Raw genomic sequence first — 19,613 nt, forward strand, 5'->3', positions numbered from 1 at the left:
TTTTTAGTTCTACCCCTTGTTCTCTATAATTATTATAAATCTTGTTAATACACAAGTACGTACATTAAAATACACACCAGAGTGCTTCGACTGAGAACCCCCCACCCCACCCCACCCCCAGCTGAAACGGTATCAATTTACCAAAATTGCAATCTGGCAAAAAAAAAGGGAAATTAGCTAATACAGTACTTTAAAAACAGACTATTCCTTTATTTTCAGATGACGCGCGCAAGTCCACTTTGGAATTTGGTACAGTACATAAATAAAATTTCCTCGTGGTGTCGAGAGGTGGCACTCTTTAACATCAGGGTTCCGGTTTTTACCAACGAAGAACAATGCATACTTCCGTGTCTTCAATAACGCGGCGTGTGAATTAAAATAGTAAGCACGAGAGATACATTTTAAATATTACAAAATGGTTCGTAAATTAAAGTACCATGAGCAGAAGTTACTGAAGAAGGTGGACTTTATTAATTGGGAGGTGGACAACAACATTCACGAGGTCAAAGTGTTGAGGAGATACCGCATCGAGAAGAGGGAGGACTACACCAAGTAAGCAACTGTTAGCTGCTTTGGTTGTGTTTATAAAACGAATGAATCATACGTGTTAAATGAGGATTAAAAGTAGTGTTGCTCTCTTAGGTACAACAAGTTGAGTCGCAACATCAGGGACCTTGCACAGAAAATCCGAGACCTGGACGAGAAAGATGGATTCAGGGCTCAGAGTACACATCGGCTACTAGAAAAACTGTGAGTGGCGATTTGAAACGATGTGGCTTTAATACCATTCCAATGACCAACGTGAACGTCTGGGTAAACAAATGGAGCGCACCTTCGCGAGAACGATGTTCTCTAGCTTTTGGAGAAGGTACGCTCGATTTGTTTACCCAAGTGTCCCACACGGAGTCACAGCAAGCTGCTTCGTGGCCACAAATACATTATTATTATACAATTACATTATTTGTTTAACTCCCCCCCCCCCTTCCCGGGGGCCCCTTACCGATGCAATTAAAGTAGTGTGTGTTTGTCGCTTGGCAATTTTCTTTCTTCTCTTTGGTAAAGAAGAATGAGTTTTCTTGTGGAAAGTGAGAGCTGTATTTTCCCAGATCGTGGGGGTTCCCATTTAAGTCACACACAGAGTTGAAGTGATACATGAAAATGAAAGCATGTAGCATGAATAACGAATCCTCTGGAAATTTTACTAACTGTTGTCCACCCCCAAAAACTGGTTAAAATTAGTTTGAGAAGAAAAACATGTATGAGGAATGATTCTCATATTTATATATTGTATTTTGTATACACATTACACCTACTTCGTGGCCACATATAAGCATTTAATTGGTCATCGTGTAAACAAGACAAAGAGTGAAACTTGTGCATCAATTCTTCTTAATTAATAGTTACAGCACCGGACTCATCCCCACCAAACAGAATCTGTCCCTCACAGAGAAAGTCACAGCTTCATCGTTTTGCAGGTAACACTCTTTACTACTGTGTGTATGCGTGTGTGTCCTTGGCCATACTTATTCACTATATTCAATCTGTTGAAATATAAAACAGCACAAATTATGCAAAAATCCAGGAATAATGTGTTTCCTGTTGTGTTGAAATTAGCCCCTTTAAAATTAAATGTCTCTCTAGCGGCCATTCTTTAAAGCGGAAGTCAACCCAAACATTTTTTTCAAGAATATGTTCCCAGCAGGCCCACTAGTTGAAATATTTTGTCTTCTGTCGAATTAAAATGACATCACAACTGCTCACAACGACCAATCACTGCTGAGGTACAAAATGGCCGCCCCCGGAGATGGCTAAAAACAAGTGCATTTTGCTGCTTAACTTATATTCCACAAACTCAAAATTAGTCAGAATGCTGTGTTTCAACTAGTGGGCCTGCTGGGAGCATTCTTGAAAAAAAGTATGTTTGGGTTGACTTCCGCTTTTAAAAGCAACAATTAGGAACCTAGAAAGTGTACATACAGTAAATGACTAAAATCAAAAACCTAACTGAACCATAAATGTCCATTATCTGTATGTTCCTTAATTTCCTTGGCATTAGTTAATCATTTCATTTGGTCTATGTTTGATTGTATTAATGTTTTATACGTGTTTGATTTGTGGTTTAATGCAATCATTTTCCATATGAACTCTTTCCTTTCTTCTCGATTCCATGTGATCTTCTGTCCTTTTAAAAATAATTGTCACTCCCACAGGAGGCGGCTTCCCTGCATCATGCTGACCCTTCGAATGGCCCAGAACCTGAAAACGGCGATCACCTTGATTGAGCAAGGACGTATCCATCACTACTTACTTAGATCTGCACATTTGTACTGGATGATTTTGATTGTGTCTCAGGCGAAAACATGTTCCAGTGGACCTTGACTTGCCCTCAGATGTGCGTGTGGGTCCAGAGGTTGTCACAGATCCAGCGTTCCTCATCACAAGGTCTGGAAAGTTATCTTCACTGAAATACTTTGAAACAAGTTGCTGCAGACTTGGCAATGTAAGAAATCTTTGTTTTTTAATGTTTGCAGAAATATGGAAGATTTTGTGACCTGGGTGGATTCCTCAAAGATCAAACAGCATGTCATGAATTACAATGACGAGGTGAGCGTTGCCGTACGATTTTCAGACTTGCAAAGTACTACTTAGTAATTAAGATAGACAAGATCACAGCCTTTTCATTGAGTTTAATTGGTCACTTCTTCTTTTGCAGAGAGACGACTTTGACATGTTGGCGTGAATCTTTTCCCCCCCCCCCCCCCTTTCATTCCGCAACAAGCAAGGATAGAACTGGAGATGTTAAACTCTGTCATCAATGAGGAGAAAATGACCCGACAGTGCACATTATTTGCTACCCACAAACTTATGGAGACAAGCAAAGTCTGACCACTCTCAAAATCATCTAGTCTCCATCCATCATTTCAAAATTGCCATGTGGTTCCTGATATAGTCAAAAATTGCACATCTGGTGTGCCATCTAGTTATTTTAGATGTAATAAAATATAATTTGGTGATGTGTAACAACAAACTGAGCAAACTTTGACTTTGTTTTGTTTGAACCAGAGGAGACTTCTGAGGACTATTGTATAGACTCACAAGCCACATTTTTTTATTAGGTACAGAGTGTGTTAATGTCTTACCTTTGTAAAAGTAGATTTTTTTGGCTAAGTGGTCTGATTGTGCAGCTATGTAGTAGTAAAGTGTCTGAAAAATAGGCTTTGCATGGGCTGTATATATATTTTAAGCATACCTTTCTACAGTACAGATAATGTTTACAAGTAAACACAGACATTTGGACACATTTCTTTTAAGACTTACAACTCTGTTAACATGGAACAATAAACTTTTTTAAATCACAGTTTTTAAGGCTTAACTTAAAGATCTTTGTCCCACATGGTGAAACTCGGGATATCAACCCAAACACATTTTTTTCCAAGAATATGTTCCCAGCAGGCCTACTAGTTGAAACACGGCATTCTAATTAATATTGCGTTTGTGGAATAAGAGTTAAGCAGGAAAATCCACTCGTTTTTAGCCATCTCAGGGGGCGGCCATTTTGTCATTGGCTACTCAGGCCCCCAGAGATGGTAAAAAAAGAGTGGATTAAGTCTTATTTCACAAATGCAATATTTATCAGAATGCCTTGTTTCAACTAGTGGGTTTGCACAGAACATATTCTTGAAAAAAATATGTTTGGGTTGACTTGCACTTTAAAACAAACATGTAAACATGACTCATCACCACAATTGAACTTCTTGAACGCATCGCAAAGAGCCTGCTTCCACAGCAAGACTTCCCCAAACTCGACATTCATTGTCCATAACATTGCCACTGCTGAAACATTTGCCTTCATCATATGGTTGCTGTTTGAGCATTTATTTGATATTCCCCTTATGTAGATGTCCTGTAAGTGAGGACAAAGAATGCACTAGTTCATTGCCCTTAAGATGAACATCAAGAATTTTGAATAAATGCTCAAATGGCTTTCCACAGTACAACCAATGAACTATACCGCACCTGTTGAGGCACAGTGATAATCAATTTAAATGTGCTGCTGTCTGAAAAAAATCATTTCAAAAGATTGTGAAAATTCCTTCAGAGCCACCAGAAGCGCACATAGATGATGAGTGTGATGAAGAAGACTGCCACGGCAGCCACTTTGGCGTATGTGGAGCGGGTGTTGAGGTACTTTGCGTCGCTGCGGTACTTCTTCGACAAGGTGGACAGATTGCTGGCTTTGGTGTCAAGGGCTGGTAGAAAAACAGACATAAATGTCTACAGCGCAACAGTTTAGAGATTTCACTCACTCAATTAGGGGTACAATTTTAACAGCTGTATGATAAATTCGGATTTACATAATTAGAGGACTATCCATTGGATAATGTTTATGATTGTGCCTGTAGTTTGCACAACCACTGTGCAGTGAGAGATCGTGTGCCCTAATTTCACTTGATTGGTCCGAAAATTCATTTTTCACTACATAATTTACCATGAATCGTGGTCACGACAAAGCTATGTTTAATATAAAAGTGCTGCTTTGCTGGTATCTTGGGGCCAAAGAACTACATTGAAGTGAGAAGGATGAGCTTCACTTAGTTAGGCAATAGCCTTGACTAATATAAAAAAACTGTTTGCTGCCATCTTATGGTATCTTTGAATAGTGTAGTTATTCAAATCAGACAGGACAATATTTATTATAAAGGGGTTTGTTGGTTTAGTTTTTGTATCCTGGCCAGAACATACTTATGTTAAAAAAAAAAAAAAAATTGCTTACCAGAAAGTGCTTCTCCGCGTTGTAGAACTTCTTCAATGTTGGCGACCATAATTTTTTGAACATCTTGCAGCTCTGTGTTGATACTACCCAAGTTCCTCCTGGCCCTGCTGTCAATGTATGACTTTTTGGTTTTCTGGATGTATGTATCTAGGGAAAGAAAAATCTCTCTCTATATATATATATAAACAAATTAAGACTTGACACATAATATGCAATAAAAGGAAGACTTACCAAACTCGATGAAGGAGTACGGCCTTGTCACTGTGGAAATCTTCCTTCCATATTGGTCAGAAAACTTACTGTGAAGGTCCTCCAGGTAGGCAAAGACAATTTTCTTGGGGAAAGACGGCTCACAAAGGGATAGGTAGCAAACACCTTCTGCTATTAAATAACTGAAAAGAAGATGCACAATTTAAGATATTCAGCTACCAGGAAAACTGGACATCAATGTGAACAAGGATTTACAAATATTTCCCCTTATAAATAGTGAACCTCTGCTGTATTGTGGTTCGTTAATCTACCTGTTTTTAGCCATCTCCGGGGGTGGCCATTTTGTCACTTCTGTCAACTGAAAATGACACCACAGTGTCTCAGGTAACAACCAATCACGGCTCACCTGTTTCCTGAAGCTGAGCCATGACTGGTTGTTATCTGAGTCCTGAGCATCCATCCATCCATTATCTATACCGCTTATCCTCACAAGGGTCGCGGGGTGTGCTGGAGCCTATCCCAGCTGTCTTCGGGCAGTAGGCGGGGGACATCCTGAATTGGTTGCCAGTCAATCGTAGGGCACACAGAGACAAACATCCGCACTCACAATCACACCTAGGGGCAATTTTAGAGAGTCCAATCAACTTACCATGCATGTTTTTGGAATGTGGGAGGAAACCGGAGTACCCGGTGAAAACCCACGCAGGCACGGGGGAGAACATGCAAACTCCACACAGGGAGGCCGGGGCCGGGATCGAACCCACGAGGCGGACGTGCTAACCAGACGACCACCGTGCCGCCGAGCCCTGAGCATTTGTGATGTAATTTTCAGTCAACAGAAGTGAAAAATTGCCGCCCCCTGAGATGGCTAAAAAGGGGCGGATTTTGCTGATGTCACAAATATTCCACAAAAGCAATATTAATCAGAATGCCATGTTTCAACTAGTGGGCCTGCATAGAACATATTCTTGAAAAAAATATATGTTTGGGTTGATTTCCGCTTTAATGTCAGTTTTAAAGTAAACTTCACCAAGGATTGGCAAACGGGTGCAAAGTAATACTTTCGAATGTGTGTTATGCTGTATTCATTTTTCAGTGTTTTAATGCATTTCAATGTGTGGGAGTTGTAAAAGTGTACATATTTGTATATGGTCTCCCTATATCGCAGATTTTCTTTTATCCGGAATGTATTTGTGCAACAATTGAGGGTTCACTGTACTGTGCATGTCATAATGCTACGTACACCTTTATTCAACTCACTTCCCGCCTTGACTTACTGAAAGGTCATGTCCTTAGCTTCCAAGGTGCAGCGGTCTGGACTTTGAGCATTGAGTTTGCGGCACAGCTGCTTGGCTTGACTCTGGTACTGCTGGAGGTCTCTTCCTGACTGGCAATAACATTGCATTTAAAAGTTCAGAGAAAGTTAAATTGAGTTCACATGTAAACGGTTATAGAATAGTACAGTTTCATGTTTGGTTAATAAAAGTTGACTACGCCACATTGAGGTTTTGCTTATCCAAGCAAATAGATTCCAATTTGCTTCCATATGGTTGACAACAAATGATTCCCTTTCATGAAGGCTCTTCCACTAGATGGCACAAGGCACCTTTTGCCATCCAACAAAAGAATTACAACTTTGTGTTCAACTAATGTCATCATGTGTGAATAACTATAATTTCAGTATACAATATACAATATACACTTTGTTTTATGGTGCGTCGTGAGATTTTTCTAAGATAGAATATCACTGAATAAAATGAATAGGATATTTATTTCAATTAAAAAAGAAACATCCACATTTACACGCCGAATTTTCCAATACATAATAAAAACCTGAGGCAGCGTTTTGAGGCAAGCGACCGTCAAATATTTGAAAGCATGAAATGAGTTTGGTGACGTGAGCTAGCTTTCCATTCAAACCTGATCATTCTCTTGCATGGAAGCGGCGAGTGGCAATCCGTCCGCCACACGAGCGATCATTGTCAGTGAAATCATCCTTTTGGAAATCAAAAAATTCACACACGTAAACTTTCACAGCCCCGAGACGACAAGACAAAGTTTTTCTTTCTTTCTTTTTTTTCTTTTTTTTTCAGATGCGGAAGAAATGAGTTGGACGGAAATCAGATGTGCACCGGTGAAATACGTGCGTGTTGCAACTGAAGCCAGTGCAACTCGGTGGTGGATTTTTACGTCGAGTCGAGGAGACCGTCTCGCACAGTCGATTTGAAAACAACGCAGATTTTGGTTTTTGATGTAACAGATTAGTTTACTTTCATTGTTTCCATGGTGTCGCTCGGATGTGTATTTATATCGAGTTCAGGATATAATCGGCATCATCCAGCGACCGGCCAGACAGCTGGCAGACGGACTGACTGCATCTCGACTTCGGATGCTGCCTCTAACCAAATGCGCAGATGCGGTCTGTCTGGCTCCAAAAAACCCTTTCTGATCTGAAACCATGAGGAATGACCCCTTAACCATGGATACCCCTGAAAGGTATTTTTTAAAAAAAAATCTTTATCTTATTTGACAGGTGAAAGTCTTTGCGTCTGTGGTCATATGAAATGGCTTTTTTTCCGCCTCTTTCCCCCCTCATTACTTATATGTGGCATAACCCTCGCCTGCCTCGGTGATAGTTTGGAAATTGAATCAAAACCTTCATAGCTTACACTTCCTGGGTAGGAATGACTGATGAGTGATTATGGGCTGCAGTCAAAACCTATGGTTAAATAAAAAATATATATAGTTGTGTTATTGTGCGTCTGCATTAGATAACTGCATCTGGACTCTCAGTTGGTTCATCAAGAGGGATCAATCCCTGGCCCACAGCCTGATGCATCTTACTTTTATAGATCAGGTCTGTGGAGGATGGAGCAGCCGCCAGTTTAATCCTTGAGAGTGTAACAGAACCCCACCCCCACCTCTGGATGCACTAATCAATGACCCCACTGAAAGGCCTGGAGAGAGAGAGAGGGGAAAAAAGGATCCATTGTTACGGTGCAGCTGGCACCACCGTGCACCCTCTTTGGCAAGATCAGTGCTGGTGTGCGTGAACCGAGCCCGGCTAGTCATTGTCACTCCAAGAAGGGCTGGGAATAAGATGTGCTTTAAACTGAGGGCGGAGCTGCGGCTTCATGACTAATTGATTATGAGAAATGAGTGGTTTCAAGCCGCGGGTCCAGGGAATGCTGCCAGCACAGTTCTAAAAATGAGCATCTCCAAGAGGTTCATTCCGGCTGGTTACGGAGGTTATGTTGTGATTTAATTTCTGCTGTAGTATTCAAATGGTCTCCCTTGGCCCTTGTGCAGTGGTGGGAGGTGGGTACAGTAGCCACAAATTGTATTCAAGAAAGAGTATTGTTACTAAGTTTCGTAAGTAAATTTAACATGTTACTACAACCTCTGAACTGAATATAATAAAAAAAAAAAAAAGTTAAAAATAACACAAACAAATGAGACACTGCAAATGTACACTTCGGTACATTTGAGAGTTTGTACTTTTTTACTTTTACTTACGCATAGGCGTTGAATCAATATACCTGTATCTGCTTTAACCAGCCTTTTTTATTCTCAAGTATCTATATTTCTCCGTAAGTACAGCACTGTCTACTCACTCTCTCTTCCCTCCAGACTTGGTCGTGATGCTCGCGGGTGAGGAGGAGCGAGGCTGAGGAGGAGGAGGAGGAGGAGATGGGCTGCACCTCCGCTAAGCAAGTGTCTGCAGTGCCCAACAGCGAAGAGGACCAGAGCAAAACTCACAGCAATGGAGACCTCTTCTCTGGTCAGTTGCCTGCCCACCTGTTACATTGGCTAACTGCAAATTTGAATCAGAGTTGGCTTAATGTGTCCCTAAATGTATTTTTGAAGCTGATTTCAAATTGTCCTTATTTTTTTGTCTGAGCACATCAGGTGTGTGTGCGTTCCCGCTCAGTGACCATGTCTATGTGTGTGTGTGTATATATATATATATATATATATATATATATGTATATATATATATATATATATATATATATATATATACATATATATATATACATATATATATATATGTATATGTATATGTATTAGTGCTGTCAGACGATTACATTTTTTAAACTAATTAACCGCACAATTTTCCATAATTAATCGATTAATCATATTTTTCAACTACAATTTTTTACAAAGCTTTGAACCATTATTTACTTGAGTAAAATCTTGGAATTAATGTGGAAAATAATATAAGTATATTTCAATTCAAAGACTGTTCTACTAGATTTCTTTGATCCTTGAATAAGATACTTTTGCTGTGAAATACAACAGTTGAATGATACACCAAAGACGTACAACTAATATGGTATTTGAATTTGGCTGTGCAAAGCGTGCAAATTATTTTGGATTTCTCCAATGAGCCCTCAAGCAACTAGTAAAACTACGTAAAATTCCATATTTGCGACAGTGACTCACCTCTAAGTTCGGCTGCACAGGGAGCAGAGGTCAGCTGTTACATGAAGTAAATAAAACCGAGTTAACTGAGTTAATCTTTTTTATTGCGTTATGAAATTTAAATGAATTTCCATAGAAAACACGGCGAGAGGAGAATCAGGCTGACACATTGTGTGTTTGCCGCTCGCCAAGCTTTGTGAGGAGAGGATTTGGGCCGCAGCGTGAGAAATCAAGCACATAATTACTTAGCCGAGAACTGAAGTGTGAGAACTGCATATTAACCGAGAGGAGAGGGAGGATTTGAACCGCGAGTGGGCCACCGGGCGTTGCTGTCGCAGATTAATACAAGGACATGTGCTCCTCTCTGCCTCTTTTGTCGCTCCCGTTCGCTCACAGATGAGTACAAGATGAAAGGAGTGGAGAAAGTCAAGTACATCAGTGGACAAGAGGCAGGAGGGGATGGCCAGGACAGCACGGTTTGTTACAGTTGTTATTATTATTATACTGTATATTGTTTACATATCAAGTGGAATGTGATGTGTGGGCCTTCATTTGTTTTCTAATGAATGAATGAAAATAGACTCCCTCATATATAGCTAACCAACTTATTTTCACTCGTCTGAATAAAACATGGACTTTCAATCTTGAGACGATATAATACTGCATGACTCCCACAGAGTGAGGGAAGAAGTGGAGTTTTACAAAACTTCTCAGGCAGTTCAAATGTTCAAGAGAATTAATACATTTCCTCTTAAGCTCTTTTCAACTATTTAAATTGCTTCATAATGCATAAAAAAAACAGAAGATGTGGGGAAAGACCAATATGTAATATCAATTTGTGGGGCTGGGGAGAATTGACTATATTTGGATATATTAGGTATCCACTTTACTATTAAAAATCTCTAATTACATACAGTGCACAAGTGTATGTTACAGTATATACAATTAATATTTATATGAGTATCCATCCATCCATCCACATACACATATACACCAGGGTTTTTAAATCCTGTTCCTCGAGGGACGGTTTCCTGGATCGCTCCCTGCTGCAAGGGTTGGCATCAGGTGTGCTGCAGCAGGGAAAGATGGAAAACATCCAAGAGCCCCACCCTCAAGGAACAGGATTGAAGACCCCTGATATACACACCTGCTGCCCTCCGTAAATGATTGACACCCCTACCGAAGATATGTTCTTAAGCTTCTAATAAATGCAGGTTGTTGTTTTTTTTTTTAAATAATATCTGATCAACAATTACATAATAATAATAATAATAATAATAAATAAATAAAAAGGGAGGGAAAAATGGAAAACAGGCAGGACAGCGTACCTCGAGGAACAGAATTGAAGACCCCTGGTCTATAACATCCAGCGACCTCGGTCCTATCCTCTTAAGCACCGCCACAGGTTTTCAATGGGGTTGATGTCTGCGGACTGAGATGGCGATGGGAGGAGCTTGGTTCTGTCTCCGGTGAACCATTTCCACAATTTTCAGTATGAGAGTATGCCTCTGCAAATAATAATAATAATTTGAAGGCTTTTAACACATCTTAACCAGGGGTGTCAATAATTATGGAGGACACTGTATGTACATGTACATTTATATATCTTTTTTTTTATGTTTTATATTTGAGTATACACAGTAGAAGAAGGTACATAGGATAATTGATTACTGTCTGTTTTTTGTGTGAAGCAGGAGAAAAGTGCTTTACTAGGAAAAAGTCAACACGTGGATGAGACAGGATCTAATGAAGACGGAAAGATACTGTAAGAGCCACATGTATTTCCATATCAACATCACATTTGTGTATCATTTTGATATAGGCTTATCATATTACCCTGCGCACCTCTACCTTGTTTTGTCTTCACAGGAGTATTCATTCCTCAGAGAGCCAGCAAGAATTCTTCAGGATGCTTGATGAGAAAATTGAAAAGGTATTATGAAAGATACGTCACATTTTAGTTTTTTTTCTTTGCATGACATCATTGAGGATAATCCCGATTTCGGCAAATTTGCAGCAATTAACGACACGGCAACAACAACAACAACCATAAAGGGGCCAACTCAATCAGTCAACTTGGTTTATGATAGTCGCGTTATTGGAAATACAAGCGGTGCCTTGAGATACGAGTTTAATTTATTCGTGACCATGCTGGTAACTCAAAACACTTGTATCACAAGTCAACTTTCCCATTAAAATCAATGGAAATCAACCCATTCTAGCCTCCCCCTAAAAATATGCAAAAAATAAAATGAAAAATTCAAGTTTTTTTTTTTTTGCAATAACGTCTATGTTTTATACATACATATCAGTGTCATTTCACACAGAGTAGAAAGAATGTTTGTGATGTTTGTATTGTGATCGTCTGTCTACATGCTCTGCTTCAGCATATGTGTTCAAATATCTATTTGTTTACTATAAAGCGTTATATAAGTTATAACATTGCAACTATCAATGCTAATCATTAGCACATCCATTACATTTTCCATTATGTGTTAGCATTAAGCTAGTGAAGTCAGCGCTGTTTAGTTGGTTGAAATAACTTGAAGCTTCTTTTTTCGAAGAATTGTTCACCATTTGCCAAACTGCTGCCTATTGTGAAGTGAGTTGAGTTTGCTGCCTCCATACAGCACTCGTATCTCAAGTTTGTAAAAACTTGTAAGTTGGGTCACTCCTATCTCAAGGGACCACTGCATCGATTTTCTGTACTGCTTGTCTTCTATAGGAATCGTTTTAAAATTTCAGATTTATCATCAGCTGTTTCTACGTTGTGTGTTTTTATATTTTATTGCATTTACCTTTCCTTTTGTGCGGCTCAAAGATATGGTTCTTCCTAAAAAAAAACCCAACTCAGCTAAAGTTGAAATCAAGTCAAAAAGTGTTCTTTGTAATATGTACTATGTGCCCCACGTGTTTTATTAAACATGGTGCCGGTGTCTCAGGGCGCAGCCATTTTGACATTCCGTTACCGCCGACTGGAATTGAGGTCAGTGTCCCCAGGGTCGCATTGTGAATGTCACGTGATGAAAACGGACCAGAATACTGTGTTTAGACTAGTGGGGGCTCATAGAACATTATTATGGCAAAGAACATTTTTTTACTTGACTTCCACTTTAAGATGTTAGCAACTTGCATGTAATTGTGATTATATGATTGCGATACTATTTTAAACTGCTTCCAGGGCAGGGATTACTGCTCGGAGGAGGAAGACATGACATAACACCATGATTAAGCATCCATCAGATCGAGATGATGTCGGTGTTGCAATGGGCAGTATCATTCCACCTGTTCAAAGGGCAGAAGGACAAAACTCCACCGTGCAACTCCTTGCCCTCCTGCTCAGTACGAAGCTCCTTCTTGTCTAATCCAGCGACCAAAAATCAAAGACGCTTCACGAGTTGAGGAGAAGACTTCGGTTCAGTTTACTTTATTGAAAAGCCATCACAGGATGTCAGGGATTTCGGGATCAAGAGGAACTCTTCTCTGCTTGGATTTTGCCTCAAAGTCAGTATACACGGCTGGATGTTTATGACAAGTCAGAAAATAGGGCTTCATGCATGAATGTTTCTGATTTCTCATTGAAATATATTTAGGGGGAAAAAAATCAGATGTGGATTATAATAATTTGATCCTAAATTGAAATGTCCTAATACCCTAAGGGTGTCAGTCATGTTCCTCTCAATGGATTCATAGGTAAGATGAAAGTTAAAAAAAAAAAATGAAGAAGAAAGAAACATGTATTCAGCAATTACGATTCCTTTGCCTTGAGTCATGTCTTCATCTATTTTTGCTTTCACATTGATATTTCAAATCGACTTCCATGCGGTTTACAGAGAATTTAAGCCTGGTGATTTAAAAAAAAAAAAAAAAAAAAAAAGAACAATTGAATTAGTAGTGCATACAATTACGGAGTAAAACATTGCCTACAGATGTTTCATGCATGAGGCCCACGGTCTCCATCTGCCTCCCTGAAAGGGCACCAGGTTGGCTTCTGCATTCCAGGAAACAACATGAATCTCTTTTTTACAATTTCTGGGCCAAAACTAAATGTCTGTGTGTCTGCCCACAATTCTTTCTAATATATTTATGTGAAACAAGGCTCAGGGTTGCTTCCTGTCATCACCGCACATTAAAACACTCACACGCTCTCACACGGTCAGCTTACCACGTAACGCCCCGCTTCAATATCTCGTCCAGATGAACCCCGCTTGGGTGAAGTCACGTATTATTCAGAGTCTGTATTTCACTCACCAGTGTTAATGTGTAAGTCAATGTTGGTCTTTTGTTTTTCTAGAAAAAAATAAAAGGGTTGTTTTTTTGTTTGTTTGTTTTTAAGTCTTGCCCACTGCTCTGTACCCAAATGTGTTAACTAAAACTGGCATCAAAAGTAAAAGTTCAACCTGCACTAACTAATTTCTCCACTTTTGGTACATTGTAATAGAAAGCTGTTTGAGCATTTATTCCATTGGCATGATATCCATCTTAAAGTTGAACTCAACCCCCACATTTTCTTTACAAGAATATGTTTTATGCAGGTCCACTGGTCAAAAGATGGCATTCTGATTAATATTGTGTTTGTGGAATATGAGTGAAGTAAAATCCACCCATTTTTGTCCATCTCAGGGGGCAGCCATTTTGCCACTTGCTGTTGATTGAAAATGACATCACAGTTTGCTCAGATAACGACCAATCATGGATCAGCTTCAGAAAACAGGTGAGCCATGATTGGTCATTACCATAGCCCGGAGTAGTTGTGATGTCATTTTCAGTGGAGAGAAGTGACAAAATGGCTAAAAACGAGAGGATTAACTCTTATTCCACAAAGGCAATATTAATCCGAATGGCATGTTTAGACCAGTGTTTTTCAAACTTTTTTGGGTCAAGGCACATTTATTTCATTGAAAAAAATCCCGCGGCACACCACAAACTGAAATTGTGAAGAAAAAGCATATTTTAACAATATAAGTATTATATTGTTTATATAAACATTTTTTAACATTGAAGAATGATGTTATATTTTAATGTCTTGAATAGGAATTATATAAACAAAGAAAAAAGTATTTTATAATGTTTCATATTGATACTTATTCAATGTGAAACATGGGCCTGTTTGGATATACGTGTCACTAATCCGCTTATCTCGAAACAAAGACAATTAGCTACCTGCTGCCGCTACCTGCTGGTATGGAAAAGTACTACAATTTAGTAAAGACATGATTACGCTGCCAGGTGCCAGACCGCACAGGCACATAAATGAGATAATTTCCCACAGCACACCTGACAATATCTCGCACACCAATGTGCCGCGGCACAGAGTTTGAAAAATACTGGTTTAGACTACTGAAGGCGCATCAAACATATATTTTTTGGGGGGTTGACTTCCCCTTTACGGTCCATGCATTGGTATGATCTTTGTCATTATTATTCGGACAATCCCGTGCACTACAACTGTGTCTTGCTAGTAACGCCTTTCCCACTATTGTATGACATTTCTGCACACTAAGTGGACAACTACATGTTTGTATTGTGCAAAACTTCACTAGTTAACATCTGCACACTACTAGAACTACTTGTGAAGCACTAGTAACCAGAGCTGGGCACTTGACCCTTTTTTGCCGGTCCGGCCGCGACCCTCCACCCTTAACCTGGGTACCTTCCGGCCGCGACCCCCCGCCCTTATTCATAAAAATGATCACCCCCCGCCCCGTTCCGCCCAAAATAAAGAATGATGTCAAATAAATGCTCAAATGGCTTTCCCTAACACTTGAACATTTATTCAATTTCCTTCATACCCATCTTAAGGTCATATTAGTAGGCCAAAATTGGCACTAGTGTACTTGTACACGGACCCGAAGCTGGATATCAAGGAGATTGAATAAACGCTCAAGCAGCTTTGCATACCTGGTCTTTTGGTGGTCTATACACAGGTATAGGAGTGGACGATCTGGCAAAAATATATCACGATTTTAAAAAAAATAAAATCAATCACGATTTTATGATTTTTTTTTTTTTTTTTTTTTTTTTTTAAATCGAAATGTGCACATTTCTGACTATTTTCCTCACGTTAAAAAAATAAAAATTTAAAATGTGTTTAAACTCAAAGAAAAAAAACATTTTAAGTCAGCTAAGCTTTCTGAACAGGTTTTAATTTTAATAGTGACAATTTTTTATCAAAATGTGCAGTGAATATATACATAAAAGGTAAAACAATGTAAACATAAAAACACAGCTCGTAACTCGGGTGTAGTACTTTGAAGAATCTTTTAAACCCCTGGTTTCCCATTGTTTTAATGGGAATCGTGTCTTCAGCAAGGTAATAAGTCACTGCCTCAGTTACTTCTCGACACTGCTTGCTTGTTTTTCATATTGAGTGCTCTTGTTAAATGACTGTTACCGTGGGTTGCGTTAGCTTGGAGCTAGCGGCTGCCTCTGGCTGATCTCCGTTTGCTTTGGCTGACGGCGCTGACGTCCGAACTGAGTCTCTGCAAACTTTGCAAATAACTGGTTTGCGCTTTCTCCTTCGGGGAAAAGCCAAAACAATTCGGCACTGTGGATGTGGAATTTCTTTTCGGGACCAACTCTGCTTCGTGGTGACTTTCCGCTATAGCTCCCCGCTGGCCTCTACACAAACAAACAGGGAGGTGCAGAGTGTCACGTACGGTGCACTGCGCGTGCTGTGATTGGTTGGTCGGGTATACGCGTCCGCGGCTTTGCGCTGCCAAAGAGCTAAACTGTTTAGAATGTGCCATGTAGACGATGAAACGATCTTTCGGCTTTATGAGATCGTGAACACCAGTCAAGATACTCTTATCCAAGACTGACTGCCACACAATCGCCCATGTGAATTAACTTTTTGTCCTGAGAACATTTACAGTATATACCAACGTAAACATGTAAGCAAGCATTTTGGATCACAGGACCCCTGATCAAGTAAACTTTGCGTCAGCAGCTAACTGCACGGGAACCTGGGACTCCTTCAACATCCTAACAGGGCAACGCAGACAATTCCAATGCATCTCAACGTCCAAACAGATGCACCATCATTTGTGCTTCCCACCGGCCGTCGACTGCTGCTGTCGTCTCTTCCTGTGCTGCCGGCGTCCCATGTCCTGGAAGGGGCCTACTGGTGGGTCGGGGGTCACCAAGCCATCGGTCAACCTTTGGTAGACCAGCGTGGAGTCCGAGGCCACAGCACACAGCAGCATAGGAAAACCTCTGTCCAAAACCTCTCGTATACTGTTGGGGAAGAAAGTAAATACATTTTAATTACGGATCGCCATTCATAAACATCACAACTCTGAAAATGAATTTGTAGCCAAATGCTTGGAGTAAAAACTCAAGTTAAATGAAAGCGTACTTAAATGTTTGGAAACAAACCATTTTAAAGCAATAAATGTAAATGTATAGCACTTAAAAGTTACGGCAATTGCAACTGAACCATGCTTAACAAGTATCCTTTACGGAATTTGAAAAAAAAAAAAAAAGCCATTCCATTATGCAGTTTGAACATTTAACAATTGTTGTGTGCCGCTGGAGGGAGCCCAGGTAAGCTTTGAGTGGGGTCGTACCACTCAGTAACATAATTCCGAAAATGTACACGATAACCAGGGCAATGTCCGCCAGTACAGGACAGTTATAATTGTGCTTTTTGTTGATGATATACATGGCTTTCTGATTTACATATGGACATATTCACAATAACTCCAACATAAGCAAGTGCCTTCCAGTCTATGAAAAAGAGCAGGACGTTTCTCTTACTCGTTGTGGCTCAGAGAACGATGCACAGGCAGCGGCAGAACTGACTGGATGGTCGATCCTTCTTTCTCTTTTGCCTCCAACAAAACTAGCTTGAGTTCGTCACTTTTAACACAGGACACCTCTTTCCAGTGACGCACTGCAAACAATAAGGCCAGCCAAGTTTATTTGTCAGAATGGAAAATAAAATGTAGTTGTGCTTGTGGAGTTACAAAGTTTTCCTTGTAATTCTGTATGTGTAGTGGAAAACAAGTGTCTGCAAATTGCTCTTCAGGGTGACAATTTTTCAGCACATCTTACAATGTTATTTTGAGCATCTGTCTTGTCAAACCCGAATAATTTCCAGACTAGGGACGTGGACTTGCATTGTGATATTAAAATACCTGCTGAGATGGGACACTTGAAGTTGCATACGTCCAACAGATTTACTTTATTACAAAAATACCTTTTATGGCAACTTTGCTCATTTAAATGACCACAGTCTTCTGAAAATAATATATTGATCAGTATCATATTTATTTTTACATTCACTGCTGAAAGTAAGTGAATGTTTCACTTTTTCATGACATAGGTTGCTTGCACTTCTTTCTTCCACTTGATGTCATGTCAGGGTGGTAATGTGGTATTGGTGCATTGTTAGTAGTACGAATACACAGTAGCTACACTGATACTGGTATGGGGATCGGTGAATCCCTTGCAGAAATGTCAGGCAGTAGTGGAAAAACATGTTACAAGTAAGAACTAAAACAAAAAAAAGTTCATCTTTTAGCGTGCTGGTCTTATTGGTTAGTATACATATTAGTGTAGTAGTACTTCAACCCGAGGCTTAAGAAAATCTTGCTTGACAAATGTACCCTCAGTGAGATCCATGTAAACAAGGAAAGCAGCATGGACTTGTTCACTGTCGTCAACTTCGAGGTTTTTCATCTTGACATACTGAAAACAAAACGTAAACGGTGTATTTTAGCAGCACATTTATTAAGCAGGTCAATAACTAATGTCATATTCAACACACTCACCGCTGGGTGGAGCAGCATCCAGTTCGACGACTTTCCTGACACGTCCATGATGACTGTACTGAGATAGGTTTAAATCCGAAATAAAAACTGAGCCACACCGCTTGTATTGCGGCATATGTGATGTGTGGCTCCTTAGCTTGCCACGCTATTATCGTCGATGTTTCATGATATTATTTGTCAACTGTCGTCCTCCTTCAATTTCTTGGCGAAGACGTGAATAAATCACGTAAAATAGTGGAGTTATTTCGCTTACCACCTATTGCTGGGACATCAATTCAAAAACTTCGAACACCTGCTCGCTCACGGAGTGTGTGTAACACTTAAATATGTTCGTCATGGAACACGCAACAAGTTCGTTTCCGACTATTTGTGAAGAGGCTGTGAGTAGAAGTACTGTACAGACTATCCAGCCAGCCACGGTTAATTTTAATAATAAACCAATACATTTCCATTTATATTGTATTATTAAAAAATAATTCACATTTCTTGATAATATGTAGGAAATATAAATTTACAATGAATAGTTAACAGATTTTAATTAGATAAATTAATTAATATAAAAGGTATTCATTTTAACAAACCAATTTAAGGGAACATGGATTAATCAATGCAACAAGTAAAAGTTTTGTGTGAATTTTAGTTGATAATAATCAATTCCATGCTCTATGATTAAAAACACGTGAATGTATATAGAAAATTGTTCTAGAACAATAAATACGTTATCTAATTACATAAATTAATTTTTTAAAAGTGTAAATGCGTTTTATCTAACCACACCGGAAACAGATAAAATGCAACCAATCATACTTGCCGCTTAATCACGTAAATGCTCTGCAGGCCGGATTAGAGGGCCATTGACACAATGCAATAAGAAACAACAAAAAACATACACTAATAATTTTGCTCCCAAGTGAAAGCAAAAAAGAAAAGAAAAGTGTTTTGTAAAACTCACAAATTGGGTACCTCAAGGCACTATTTCACTACAAATAAATACTCAAGATACCTGGAAAACGAGCTTACAGTGACAGCACATTTGCACTGGTTTATTGTTACTTCCGACCTCTCCCAAATGATAACATTACACTAGTGTTCCTATAACAACTTTCCTTGCTTGCCCTACAGAGTGGACTACAACATTTCAAGCCTGGGGAACTGAAGGGCTTATCAATGCAGCCCCTGTTGTTATCCCCCACAAATTACATGGGCGAGCTTTTAGCAACACAGAGACCTCCACTATCTGGGATGACAAAATGGTGGAAACAAACTGGGACAGAGATGTTGCCGAACCAAACCAGTCAAGGGATGAGTTCTTAAATGAGACACTTGGCATTGCACAGGAAGAAACAACACTCCTCTCCGCCAGTTGGAATGAAGCTTTCGAGGTGTCCTTTTTGTCTGCTGTCCAACTACAACATGAAGCACATGGCAAT

General features: G+C 39.5%; 4 protein-coding genes across 8 annotated transcripts; 2 read left to right on the top strand and 2 right to left on the bottom strand.

Moving 5' to 3' along the window:
* Positions 1-280: 280 nt before the first annotated feature.
* On the top strand, positions 281-3,358 carry imp3 (IMP U3 small nucleolar ribonucleoprotein 3). Its single transcript, XM_086042784.1, has 7 exons — positions 281-552; positions 643-750; positions 1,401-1,475; positions 2,211-2,290; positions 2,391-2,442; positions 2,532-2,604; positions 2,714-3,358. The coding sequence occupies exons 1-7, from the start codon at positions 416-418 to the stop codon at positions 2,738-2,740; spliced, it is 552 nt and encodes a 183-aa protein (XP_085898910.1). The 5' UTR covers positions 281-415; the 3' UTR covers positions 2,741-3,358.
* On the bottom strand, positions 2,754-7,161 carry sec22ba (SEC22 homolog B, vesicle trafficking protein a). The gene is made up of 5 exons (XM_086042783.1): positions 6,905-7,161; positions 6,262-6,371; positions 5,006-5,166; positions 4,775-4,921; positions 2,754-4,250 (listed from the first exon to the last, which is right to left on the bottom strand). The coding sequence occupies exons 1-5, from the start codon at positions 6,977-6,979 to the stop codon at positions 4,096-4,098; spliced, it is 648 nt and encodes a 215-aa protein (XP_085898909.1). The 5' UTR covers positions 6,980-7,161; the 3' UTR covers positions 2,754-4,095.
* LOC147140737 (uncharacterized protein C1orf21 homolog) lies at positions 6,958-18,059 on the top strand. 3 transcript variants are annotated; one of them, XR_015088341.1, is made up of 7 exons: positions 6,958-7,480; positions 8,615-8,765; positions 9,806-9,885; positions 11,101-11,174; positions 11,279-11,342; positions 12,591-12,913; positions 16,359-18,059. XR_015088341.1 is itself a non-coding variant. In XM_086042786.1 (6 exons), the coding sequence occupies exons 2-6, from the start codon at positions 8,675-8,677 to the stop codon at positions 12,627-12,629; spliced, it is 348 nt and encodes a 115-aa protein (XP_085898912.1). In that variant the 5' UTR covers positions 6,958-7,480; positions 8,615-8,674; the 3' UTR covers positions 12,630-13,814. The 3 variants fall into 3 exon arrangements, 2 of the variants coding, with proteins under 2 accessions (XP_085898912.1, XP_085898913.1); XM_086042786.1 differs by lacking the exon at positions 16,359-18,059 and having other exon boundaries at positions 12,591-13,814; XM_086042787.1 differs by lacking the exon at positions 16,359-18,059 and having other exon boundaries at positions 7,025-7,480; positions 11,104-11,174; positions 12,591-13,814.
* On the bottom strand, positions 9,272-18,554 carry tsen15 (TSEN15 tRNA splicing endonuclease subunit). 3 transcript variants are annotated; one of them, XR_015088340.1, is made up of 7 exons: positions 18,184-18,554; positions 18,019-18,100; positions 17,168-17,303; positions 15,804-16,645; positions 11,261-11,321; positions 10,738-10,917; positions 9,272-9,464 (listed from the first exon to the last, which is right to left on the bottom strand). XR_015088340.1 is itself a non-coding variant. In XM_086042785.1 (4 exons), exons 1-4 carry the CDS (start codon positions 18,229-18,231, stop codon positions 16,450-16,452), a joined length of 462 nt encoding a protein of 153 aa, XP_085898911.1. In that variant the 5' UTR covers positions 18,232-18,554; the 3' UTR covers positions 15,540-16,449. The 3 variants fall into 3 exon arrangements, 1 of the variants encoding a protein (XP_085898911.1); XR_015088339.1 differs by lacking the exon at positions 9,272-9,464 and having other exon boundaries at positions 9,514-10,917; XM_086042785.1 differs by lacking the exons at positions 9,272-9,464; positions 10,738-10,917; positions 11,261-11,321 and having other exon boundaries at positions 15,540-16,645.
* Between the last annotated feature and the right edge of the window lie 1,059 nt (positions 18,555-19,613).

This window comes from Filicampus tigris, chromosome 10, assembly GCF_054856515.1.
Source record: "Filicampus tigris isolate MCC_2025a chromosome 10, RoL_Ftig_1.0, whole genome shotgun sequence".
NCBI lineage: Eukaryota > Metazoa > Chordata > Actinopteri > Syngnathiformes > Syngnathidae > Filicampus > Filicampus tigris.